Source organism: Urocitellus parryii, chromosome 7 (genome assembly GCF_045843805.1).
Source record: "Urocitellus parryii isolate mUroPar1 chromosome 7, mUroPar1.hap1, whole genome shotgun sequence".
NCBI lineage: Eukaryota > Metazoa > Chordata > Mammalia > Rodentia > Sciuridae > Urocitellus > Urocitellus parryii.
Genome location: NC_135537.1, coordinates 140,681,888 through 140,694,762, shown reverse-complemented (window position 1 = coordinate 140,694,762; position 12,875 = coordinate 140,681,888). Strand labels below are relative to the sequence as shown.

The 12,875-nt window shown below is 33.2% G+C and overlaps 1 protein-coding gene across 3 annotated transcripts in view; it reads left to right on the top strand.

Annotated features, from left to right (window-relative positions):
* The window catches only part of Taok1 (TAO kinase 1), a 129,741-nt gene that overhangs the window by 73,681 nt on the left and 43,185 nt on the right, over positions 1-12,875 (top strand). For 2 of the 3 annotated variants that reach the window (XM_077801163.1, XM_026388776.2), the window contains exons 8-11: positions 3,086-3,177; positions 6,589-6,682; positions 8,819-8,900; positions 10,447-10,614. In XM_077801163.1, the coding sequence (XP_077657289.1) occupies positions 3,086-3,177; positions 6,589-6,682; positions 8,819-8,900; positions 10,447-10,614 (436 nt within the window). Of the gene's footprint in view, positions 1-3,085; positions 3,178-6,588; positions 6,683-8,818; positions 8,901-10,446; positions 10,615-12,875 lie in introns of those variants that run through there. The other variant, XM_026388774.2, reaches the window with a different exon arrangement.

The following is a 12,875-nucleotide window of genomic DNA, read 5'->3' as shown; positions in this document are numbered from 1 at the left end:
GCTTGAAGCTGTCTGAAGCTGGGTATGGAGTGTTTAAAGATCAAGGACATTGCCTAGCAAACCTGAAAGATGCACTGCACAATATCTGTATGTGGGGAAAGAAGCTGCCAATTTATAAAATGGGGAATTGTTAAGAAGTACTATTGGCTCAGAAAACTCACTAAATAGAGGATGAGGGTCTGAAATGACCTTCAATAAAAAAATATAAAAATTACTCTTGAAATTGCCCCAAACAAATCAAGGTACTCCAATAACAGAATTCATCAACACCACAGTGTAAGAAATGTCAGAGAAGGAGTTTAGAATGTACATGGTTAAACTGATCTGCAAAGTAAAGGACAATATAAGAAATAAAACCAAGGGGCTGGAGCTCAGTGGTAAAGCGCTTGCCTAGCATGTATGAGGCACTGGGTTCGATTCTTATCACCATATATAAATAAATTAATAAGATAAAGGTCCATCAACATCTAAAAAAATAAAAAAGGAAATGAAATCAGATAGAAAATGCATGAAGTAGAAGATCACTTCAACGAAGAGACAGAGATTCTGGAAAAATAAAAAACGTAGGAGTTCTCAAAAATGAAGGAAACAATAAACCAAAAGAAAAATTCCATAGAAAGCATCACCAATAGTCTAGACCACCTGTAAGACAGAACCTCAGGCAATGAAGACAAAGTATATAATCTTGAAAATAGAGTTGACCATGGAGAGAAGATGACAAACCCAAGGAATGCACAGCCTTTTCAATGAAATAATATAAGAAAATCCCCAAGCCTAAAGAATGAAATGGAAAGTCAGATATAGGAGACTTACAGGACCCCCAATGTATGATTACAACAGACCCACACCAAGACACACTATAATGAATATGCCTAACATACAGAATAAGGATAGAATTTTTAATGTGAGAGAAAAATATCAGATTATATATAGGGGGAAAACAATTTGGATCTCAGCTAATTTCTCAGCCCAGACCATCAAAGCTAGGAGATCCTGGAATAACATATACTCAGCTCTGAAAGACAATGGCTGCCAACCAAGAATCCTATAACTAGTAAAATTAAGTTTCAGATTTGAAGATGAAATAAAAACCTTCTATGATAAACAGAAGTTAAATAATTTGCAAATAGAAATTCTGTACTACAGAACATTCTCAACAAAATATTCCATGAAGATGAAATGAAAAAAAAAAGTGAAAACCAGCAAAAGGAGGAATTACACTAAAGGAATACTTAATGATAGGATGAACTAATTCAAAGTAAAAACTAGAAATAAACCCAAATGACTAGGAATACAAATCATATCTCAGTATGAACATTAATGGCCTAAACTCATCAATCAAAAGACTCAGACTGGCAAATGGGATTAAGAAACAAGACCCTACAATATGCTGTCTCCAGGAGACTCAGCTCATTGGCAAAGACATTCACAGACTGAAGGTGAAAGGATGGGGAAAAACGTATAACTCACATGGATCACATAAACAAGCAGTCCATTTATATCAGATAAAATGGACTCTAAGTCAAAGTTATAATGGATAAAGAAGACCATTTTATACTGCTTAAGGCAACCATACATCAACAAGGCAACAATTGGAAATATGTGTGCCCCAAACAATGGAACATCTACAGACATCAAACCCTTCTCAACTTCAACAAATAGACCACAACAAGATAATACTGGGACAATGTCACCTGCCTCTGTCACCACGGGGTAGATCCTCCAAACAAAAAGAAAATAATGAAGCAAAAAATACAATTGATAATTTAGACTTGACAGATGTATATATAATATTCATCCATCAATGACTGAATATACTTTCTTCTCATCAGCACATGGTTCCTTCTCTAATATAGATCCATGTGATGTAAGCTATCACATATTGGCATATACTTGTAATATTGCCTTATTATATTTTCATCATCTGTAGAGTTATTTTGATTGCTCCCTTTCCATTGATATTAATTTTTGTGTTCTTGCTTTTTTCTCAATTAAATTTAAGTTTATTTTTAATCAAATTTTGGCTGTATGATTTATTCTCTATTTTACATATTTCTGCTCCTACTCTTATTTCTTTCTTCCTACTTCATCATTTGAAAATAATTTGGTTGTTATTCTAGCTTCTTTCTGAAACAAGTACTTTAAAGGTTCATCTGTGTATTGTTCCATCCCAGAGATCCTGATATTTTAAGCTTTTATTATCACATAGTTCAAAGCACCTTTTTATTTACTTTCATGTGCTTTCTTCCTTGACCCCTGAGATATTTATAAGTGTGCCATTTAATTTTGAAATAATTGACACCTGGGTGGGATTCTATATATCTTAAGATGATTGATTTCTAATGTAATAAATCATACAGGAAACAGTATGCATGATTTCAAATTTTAAAAAGAGTAATGGAAGTACTTTTTGTATTGACTGTATTGGTTACATACGTGTCAAAACTGATCAAATTGCATACTTCAAATATGTGCATTTTATTGTACTTCAATTTTACCTCAATAAAGCTATAGGGGAAAAAGACAATAAAAAAAGATACACATAAAATTAATTTTGAGGTTGTTGGAGCCACTTTTATCATGAAACAGTATTTGAAAGAGTCAAAAACTATGGTTATTCAGTCTTGGTAATTATGGCAGATACTTCTCAAATGAAATGAGGTTGCATTTTAAGAAAAACAACCTACACTATTTGTTGCTAGTGATAAAATTTAATCTTTAAAGCAAGAATTAGACTTTTTAAATGAAATCTTGAAACCAAGTGTTTGAGAACCACTGACCTAAAAGATATGCAATACTGGAATCTGCAGACTTGCACAGATGCAGAGACAGCCCTGCTCTGCAAAATTGTCCTTTTGGGATGCTGTTATATGATCACGATAGACAGTGGGAATGAATCTCACTTTATATTCATTGCTAAATATTTACCTCACAACCTCTAGGGTGGCTGTTTCCCATTATAAAAATTCTTATGTCCACATATTGGTTGGAATTTAAACCAATGTACTCTATGTAAATCTTCCTTATATTCTCAAACAATAATATATGTTTTTGTTAAAACTGTATATGAACGTTTTGTTTTTAGGATGGCCCCAGAGGTAATTTTAGCCATGGATGAAGGACAATACGATGGCAAAGTTGATGTATGGTCTCTTGGAATAACATGTATTGAACTTGGTAAGCATTGTTCTTCATTACTGTGGATTAAATTTTGATTAATGTTTACTTCAATTACTATACCAAGTTTTAGGTTTTTATCAGGTGCTAAATCTATTAAAGTTTTTACTAAATATTAAAGATTTGGTTATCTGGTAATTTTTATGTATGTAGGTTAGAAATATTTGCTATTAAATTAGATCTAAAATAATTTTCCCTCTATTCCTATCAATATGAATATTTCTTAAACATCTAGAATGTGCCCATTCATTACTAGATTTATCATCCAAAGAAGGTTTCTGAAGCATTTGCAGATGACTTACCCTTTCCTAGTGTAGTTATTACTTTGCATTAGGAATGAAAATTAGCTGTCAGGCTGTGTACTATATTGTAGCAGTTTTTTTGTTTTGTTTTCTAAAGATGTTGAGACAGACTGTATTCACGGGGGACTATGGAAATAGGTATAGAAACCATTGTGATGGTGTTTTGCAATTGGGGAAAGAGATTAGAATCAACTCCCTATAACAGTTTGATTTTATACACACATTTGTTCTGTTATTTTTAAGTAGAACTATGCTTAAAGCAATGGACCAGCATAATTACTAACATTCCCACTGGAAGTAAGCCAAATAGGTGTCTGAATTGTTATTGAGTTTATTGTCAGCACTAGTTTCCATGCAAATACAGAGCTACTTTTTCATTGAGAGGTATTAATCATAAGGGGAAAATGTCAAAATTTGAACCCATTGACCTTCACCTTTATAATTATTCTCCTATGTAAGAATAAATAATATGAACTTTTTCTCTGGAATAACCCCCCCCCTTTTTTTAATTGGATTGTATTTTCTGAGATTTACTTTCTAGACCTTTTTCTACCTCAGTTTTATTATTCTTACTTTGGGTGATATTTTGTAATCCACATATATGGAGAGAGAGATTTTATAAATAGGCTCACAAAATAATATAGAATAGGATCTTTAACTTTTTAAAAAATAGATGTGGATTAAGTCAAATTTAGGTTTAGTAGTAGAATTTGAGATAGAAAATGTCAGTCTAATATGCCAAGTCAAAGACCTTAATAGTTGTCATAGATATAGATTATATCTTTCTTTTATTTATTCATAATTTCTTCAGTAACCTTTTCTTTTCCCGGACTACTCAATCGTAAAGCCACTGGTCAGGGTAGGTAGGTGTCCATGCCAGATGATAGGCTGTGGTAAGTCAGGGGTGGGTTTCAGAGTCAAATGAGTAGAATAAAGAGATCCCATAACCTGGTTTATAGAGATGTTTAGTGTGTATTGTATATATGTGTTTCTTTCTTTCTTTTTTTCTTTTTCTTTGTTTTTTTTTTTTTTTTGTACTAGGGATTGAACCCAAGGGCACTTAACCACTGAGCTACATCCCAGCCCATTTTTATATTTTATTTAGATATAGGGTTTCACTGAGTTGCTTAGGGCTCACTAAATTGCTGAGACTGGCTTTGAACTTGTGAACCTTTTGCCTTAGCCTCACAAGCCTCTGGTATTACAGGCATGCACCGCTGTGCCTCGCTTTTATTTCTTAACTATGACTATTGAGAGCTTGAGAGCAATGACAGCACAGTAGCAGTGAGCATACCTAATACTATCCATTTTTGGGAAAACAGCTGATCTAGAATTTGGGGTACAAATATCTTAGTATACCAGAATAACAAAAAAAAAAAAAAAAAGATCAAACAATAAATAGATCCTATCCAAAAGACAAAAGAAGCCACCTTAAAAAAAGGTTCCTACTACTCAAATATGAGACCGTATGGACATCATCATCATCTCATCATAAATGAGAGAATATAATTTTACTTTTTGTTTTGGTCCTGAGGATTGAAACCAGAGGTACTCTACCACTGAGTCACATCCTAGCCCTTTCATTTTTTTATTTTGAGACAGGGTTTCACTGAACTGCTTAGTGCCTCACTAAATTGCTCGGGTTCTCCTTGAATTTGTGATCCTCCTGCCTCATCCCCGAGTCATTGGGATCACAGGCACATGCTGTTGGTCCCTGGCTGTTTTTTGGTACTGAGGATTGAATCCAGACTCACTTTACCACTGAGCTATGTCCCCTGTACTTTTTACTTTTTATTTTGAAACAAGGTGTCACTGCATTGCTTAGGGCATCACAAAGTTGCCAAGTTTGCCTCAAATTTGGTTGTCTTTTCTCATCTTCCTGATTTGAGTAATTTATTAAATAAAATAGAAATGTATGAATCTTTAAATAAATAAATGGGAGATTTATAGGAAACAGGATATTTATTAAATAAATTCAAAATACCTTCTTATAAAATGCTTACTAAGTACACAGGAGAAAAGAGAAGCTAACTTGAAGCCTGGCAGAGATGGTCTTCACCAAATCATCAAAGTGAACACCATCATTAAGGAGACCACTTGAAATCATGTGTTTCTCATAGGGTACCATAAGCAAAATATAACCATTACTTTAAAATATTCCTTCCAAGATGTGTGATCCAAATCTAATAATGGGAAAATCCAAACTAAGGGCCATTCAAGAGTCCTTTTACTTCCAAATTATAAAAGTGGTGACTTCAACTTTGATCTTAAGAAACTGGAGGGCTGGGATTGTGGCTCAGTGGTAAAGTGCTTGCCTAGCACAGGCGGGGCCCGGGTTCGATCCTTAGCACCTCATAAAAATAAAGGCATTGTGTTGTGTCCATCTACACCTAAAAAAATAAATATATATATAAAAAAGAAAGAAACTGGAAAAAGCAAATTGAGTCTGAAACAAGCAGAAGAAAGGGAAGAATAAAGATCAAACCAGAAATCAGTTTATAGAAAACAAAATAATAGAGAAAACCAGCAAAATAAAAAAACTGGTTCTTTGAGGATCAATAAAATTGGTAACATATTGGATACTGATTAGGAACAAAAGAGAAAACCAAAAATTTCCAGTTGCAGTGAAGATTTTATAAATATTATGATTTTATGAATATTAAAGGGCAATAAGGAAATATGAACAATTTTCTGTCTATAAGTTTGACAACTTGATAATGGAAGGAAATTACTTAAAGGACACAAGCTATTAGAGTTCACTTTTGCTACATAGGACATAGAATGAAACTTGCAGGGGGTTTGAAGGATAGATAGAATCATCAGTATTATATAAGCCTATTTGAATGGATATAGTATGGTTCTTCAGGCAAATGTTCTTGTTGACAGGAAATATATACTTAAATATTTCGAAATGGTGGAGCATCATATCAGAAATTTATTTTCACTTGATTCACTTGAAAAAATTATTTGTACTTTCCTTGCAATTTTTTTAATAGATTTAAGATTGTTTCAAAAGAAGAAACTTAAAGAAAAGGAAAAAAATTGAACAATACTTGAGTTCCCCTTTAACACATATATTTTAATAGGAAAGTTTCCTTTATTTTTACAGCGGAAAGGAAGCCTCCTTTATTTAATATGAATGCAATGAGTGCCTTATATCACATAGCCCAAAATGAATCCCCTACACTACAGTCTAATGAATGGTGAGTATTACTAAGAGATACTGTGTGATATTGTATAAATGAAATGCTTTTTACATAATTTGTTATCACAATGGCAATTTTTTTTAGGTAAATCATGTTACTTAAGAGATATCAAAATAGGTTTATTTTACCCTTATGTTTATATGTTGTCCTTTCTGCATTTCATAGCATGTGTGTTTGTGTGTGTGTGTGTGTGTATATATATATATATATATATATATATATATGAAATTCAGGTCAGAAGGAAAGGATAGATTGTTACATGGATGTAAAAAATATTGATTTTTATAATAATTTATATTTTTAGAACTTCAAGAATATATATAACCCTAATTATATAAAAGTTTTTAAACATTAATATTTTAAACTGAACATATGTATAGATGATTGCAACCTATAATGATATTTGATCAAGGAATGGGTTATAATTTATATATTATAAAACTGTAGGTAAAATGATTTGACTTCATCAAAATTGCCAGATAATTGAAAACTTTGGGATCATTCTAGTTATAATTGTGATATTATTCAGATTTCTCTAATGTTCCTTCTACTGTATCCTTTATTTGATAAAATTAAGTTCATTCACATAAAGAAGGTTTTTTTTTAATCCATGGTAAAAAATCATACCAGAAGAGCCATGCATGGTGGCTCAGACCTATAATCTCAGCGACTTGGGATTCTGAGGCAGGAGGATCACAAGTTCAAACCCAGCCTCAGCAATTTAGCGAGGTCTGAGCATCTTAATCAGACCTTACCTCAAAATAAAAAAAATAAATAGGGGTGGAGATGTGGCTCAGTGGTCAACTCTCTCTGAGTTCAATCCCTGGTACAAAACAACAACAATAAAACGGGATTTTTTTCTCACCATTCTGAAGATCAGAACAAAGACTACTAGCAGGTTAGTGCTCAATCTCTGCTTCCAAGAAAGTGCCTGGAACCCTGCATCCTCAGGAGGGAAGGACTGTTGGCCAAAGAACAGGAGAGAGTAAAGCTGTCCTTGCATCCCTTTTTATTTTGCCATTAATCTGTTCATGTGGGCAAAGTCCTCATTACCTAAACACCTCTTATTAGGCCCTGTCTACCAAAACTGTTGCATTGGGAATTAAATTTCATCTTGAGTTTTGCTGAGGAAAAAAATATTCAAACCATAGCATGACATATGTAAGTTATAATTAAACACAAACTGTGCTTGTACTGTGTTTGAGACTTTGGGGATTTATAAAAGAAAGCATTCTTGCCTACAATGAACTTAAAAATCTTATTTGAATTTTGGAGGCAAATATTGATGGAATAATTATTATTTACTGGGATTATAGGCATGTACATAATATAAAATATGTAATCACTGAACTCTAATGAATAAACCATATAATAATATGATACAGATTTTTTTCTTAGCCATTTGTTCAGGGTCATCAAATAACTCAGGTATAAAAAGTTCTTTCTCCAGAATAGGTAGAGTGATGTTCTAAAACATACTATATAAAGAAAGATCTAAGAGACTAATTTTAAAAAGTGCCTTAGAGAAAAGGAAAAAGGAAAAGAAAGTGGGAAGGAATACAATGTTGTATTTCAATGGGAAAAAAAAAAAGCAGAAGGACTAAGGCTTTCTTATCTGGCCTCAATATAGAATTAAGATAGCTCAAAATGTGAAAGCAGGAGGAATTTGTTTTTTAGTGCTGGAAGTTGAACCCAGGCCTCATCAATGCTAAGCACACTCTACCACTGAATTAAATTATACCCCCAGTCCCAAAATATCTAAAAAAAAAAAAAAAAAAAAAAAATCTGTGCAAGTAAGGGCTGGGGGTTGTGACTCGGTGGTAGATCCCTTGCCTAGCACATGTGAGGTACTGGGTTCAATCCTCAGCACCGCATAAAAAATAAATAAATAAAGGTATTTTGTCCATCTATAACTAAAAAAAAAAATTGTGCAAGTTTATCTTTGGAAAATAGTTAAGACTTACTGGTTGCTTTAGGTAGCTTTTCATAGAGGTATGAAAGTGTATAGTCCCTGCTTTTTAAAATTATTACTAATCCTTTTCGATTCCTTCTCTCACCTTATATACCTTAATATTTGATGTGTTTTTTTAAGAAAATAGCAATATGTTCACTTGATACTTTCCTTTACAATAGGTCTGATTATTTTCGCAACTTTGTAGATTCTTGCCTCCAGAAAATTCCTCAAGATCGTCCAACATCAGAGGAACTTTTAAAGGTCAGTTCTGTAATGCTATAAATCTGTATTTACCCTTGAGAAATGATAATAAAGAATGTGTTTTATTTTTCTTTGATTTTGAAGCTGGATTAAGTATATTATACTAGTTTGTATTGAAAAAAAAATTTTTTTTGACAGTGTTTGGGATTAAATCCAAGGCCTCATGCATGCTAAGCAAGCACTCTACCACTGGAGATAAACCCCAACCCATAATATACTAAATTTTTATATTGTTTTCTCTGGATTTTTTTTTTTTTTTAAATGAAACCCAGAGCCTCCCTCTGGTACTGGGGATGGAACCTAGGGGCCTTGCACATGTAGGCAAGCACCCTACCGCTGAGCAGCAGCATCCCCAGCTCTTTTTAGTTTTTAGTTTGAGATAGGGTCTTGCTAAGTTGCTCAGGCCAGTCTCCAACTCAGAATCTTTTTGCCTCAGCCTCCTAAGTAACCGGGATTATAGGCATGTACTATCATGCCTAGCTCTAACCCATGTAAATTTTAATGAATGTGGAGCAAAATCTTGTTTCAAATTGGTAAAACAGAATAATTTTAGATCTAATTTTTTATCTACCATACTTTATATGTTGATCTGTCCCATATTAATATATAAAAATAAGTATGCTATGGTATATTTAGGTAAATACTACAAGAGAAAAGAAACTGTTAAAAATGGATGCAATATTTTTGTTCCTGCTGGGCATGTTTGTGCATACCTGTAGTTCAGCTATTCCAGACTCGGAGGCCAGTTGACCATTTGAGCCTGAGTTCAAGTCAGACTGGACAACATATAGTGAGACCCTGTGGCCCAGCGGTAGAATGCTAGCAATTGCAGAAACGTACTTTAAAAAAAATCAGGGCTGGAGTTGTGACTCAGTGGTAGAATGCTGCTCGCAATTGCAAAAAGGTCAAACTTAAAAATATAAAATTTAACACTTGATATTTTTGTTCAGGTCTGTGGTGCATGCCCATAATCCCAGTGACTCAGGAGGCTGAGTTGAGGGCTTTGATTTGACAGTTATTATTATTTGTACCCTTTGATAATTTCAACTCTATTTTTCAATTGACCAACAAAAAATTATGTTCTAGGATTTTATAAAACATACAAGAGTATGGAGTAGAGGGATACAGAAGAGTGAAGGAACTTTGGTTTGTGTAGAAGGGAGTCAGGGAGTGATGGCATTGTGGGGATAGGAAGGACAATAGAAAGAGTCAGACATTATTACCCTATTATATGATTACTCTAGTGGAGTGACTCTGAACCATGTACAGCCAGAGGAATGAAAAGTTGTGCTCCGTTTGTGTACTAAATGTTAAAATGTATTCTACTGTAAAATAAATAAATAAATAAATCGAAACATACAAGATTGGTAATGTAGGTACAGAGTATATGTATGTAAGTGATTATTTTGTAAATATCAGAAATTGTAATAGTATAGATTATGTATCATGTATCATAGAATGGTAACTCTAAAGTATGAGAAGGGGTAAATTTGCACCAATTGAAAAGTTAAGTATCAACCTGACTTTTACCTTCTCTCCTATTTAGCACATGTTTGTTCTTCGGGAGCGCCCTGAAACAGTGTTAATAGATCTTATTCAGAGGACAAAGGATGCAGTAAGAGAGCTGGACAATCTGCAGTATCGAAAAATGAAGAAACTTCTTTTCCAGGAGGCACATAATGGACCAACAGTGGAAGCACAGGAAGAAGAAGAGGTAATACCTACAATGACTAAAATCTTGAATTCTCTTTATTGGTTTTTTTCTTTATGCACTTTGCCTTGCCAAGAATTTACCTTTTCTATCAATGGTTCCCAAGTAATTTTCTTAGCATTAATTATATAATATTCCATTTAGGAAAAAGGGTTTTAGATTGTATGCTCAAAGCCCAACCCCTTTAATGTTAAGTGCACATTGGTATGGTAAAGGCTTTTGAAAGTCTTTTATTTGGAAAAAACTGTTCAACTTTATTTAGTCTAGTTCCTCTCATATTTCTTGGCCACTGAACCCTTGTTTGACTTATCATTCAGTTCCATGGGACATGCTTTTAGAAGTACTTGAAATTATAGAGTCTTAGAGTTGACTGTTTTCCCCTCAGAAGTAATTAGAAAGTTAACAGGCCTTTGACTGTGACAAAGGAAACCTGATTCCTTTTAGTTCTGCATAATTTTATTCCATTTCTGTGGCTCTAAAATATTCATTTTGCAGATGAGGAAAGTAAGGCTTAGAGTATTTAACTTATTATAGGTGGGGGCATGTGGATTTATATTTATAACTCATTCTCAAAGCCAGTTTTTTTTTTCTGTGTTGCCTTTTAAGGAGAATGGAAATACAGATTTGCGGAAGTGTTGCAGAACTTCCTCAAGGAAATTACAAATAAAGTGTTTATTATATATGAATTATCTTTTTACTCTATTTAAAAAAAATTAGTTTTCAAATTTACCCCATCCCAGTTCTGACTCTTTGGTTATTTTCTGTTGCTTTTCAATGAGAGAGATCACTTTGTATTCTGAAACCATGAGCAATGCTTTTTTTTTTTTTTCCATTTTAGTAGCACTAAATAACTAATAAGCTATAAAATATTAGATCTCTTATATTTTACTACAAAATCAATACAGATTTTATGCCAATTTTTTTAACCAAAAAATGTGGAATGTGGTCATTATTGAAGCCTTTTAAAACACACACACACACGCACACACACACATATACATATCATGCCAATATTTCTTATAAATAATTTATTACTAAACTGGTTCAAGATTAAGATGCATGAAGTAGGGCTGGGGATGTGGCTCAAGCGGTAGCGCGTTCGCCTGGCATGCGTGCGGCCCGGGTTCTATCCTCAGCACCACATACCAACAAAGATGTTGTATCCGCCGAGAACTAAAAAATAAATAATAATAAAAATTCTCTCTCTCTCTCTCCTCTCTCACTCTCTCTTTTAAAAAAAAAAAAAAAGATGCATGAAATACTCAGGAATACATTAATTCAGTAGTGACAATTGTGTGGCAAAATAACAGTAATTTTTTTGTGGGGGCTTTTTATTTATGTTTTAGTTCTTACCATAATCAGAAAATCATTTTTGCTGTTTTAGAAATATGAAATACTTTAATAAAGTTGTGAAATTAATAAAATTCTATGTAGTTAATTTTTTTTTTTTTAACTAGAATGAAACCCAGGGGTGCTTAATCACTGAGTCACATCCTAGCCCTTTTTAATTTTGAGACAAGATCTCACTAAGTTGCTTATTAGGGTCTTGCTAAGTTGCTGGGATTGGCTTTGAATTTGGAGTCCTCCTGCCTCAGCCTCCTGAATTGCTGGGATTATAGGCATATGCTGCTGTGACCAGCTATGTGGTCAAATCTTTAAAAGCATCTATTCCTCTAGGGATCTAAGAAAATTCTATAAATATATACATATATGTACATGCATACACATACTTGTGTGTGCATATGTTGTCTGTATTCATTAAATTCTAGCATATCTTATAAAAGTTTGGTACTATAGACTATAGTAATATTAGTGTTCTAACCCCATAGCTATGTGATTGTGACCGATTTATAAATTATATGTTTATAAATATCAAATATATTTATACATTTAACTTGAAATTCTTAGTTTATATGGGAATACGTAGGAATTAATATTATTTGGTGATAGATAATCTTTCAGGAAGAAAAAACAGCATCCTTTATAAAAGTCCTCAGTAAAAAATAACAAAAAGGGGCTGGGGTTGTGGCTCAGTGGAGAGCACTTGCTTAGCATGTGTGAGGCACTGGGTTCGATTCTCAGCACTGCATATAAATAAATAAAATAAAGGTATTGTTACAACTAAATATTTTTAAAAAGCATTTACAGGATTTTATTCACTCATTCATTTATTCATTTATTTTGGCAGGCTGAGAATTGAACTCAGGGACTCACACATGCCAAGCAAATTATACATTGAATCTCATACTCAAGCTCCCCAGAAG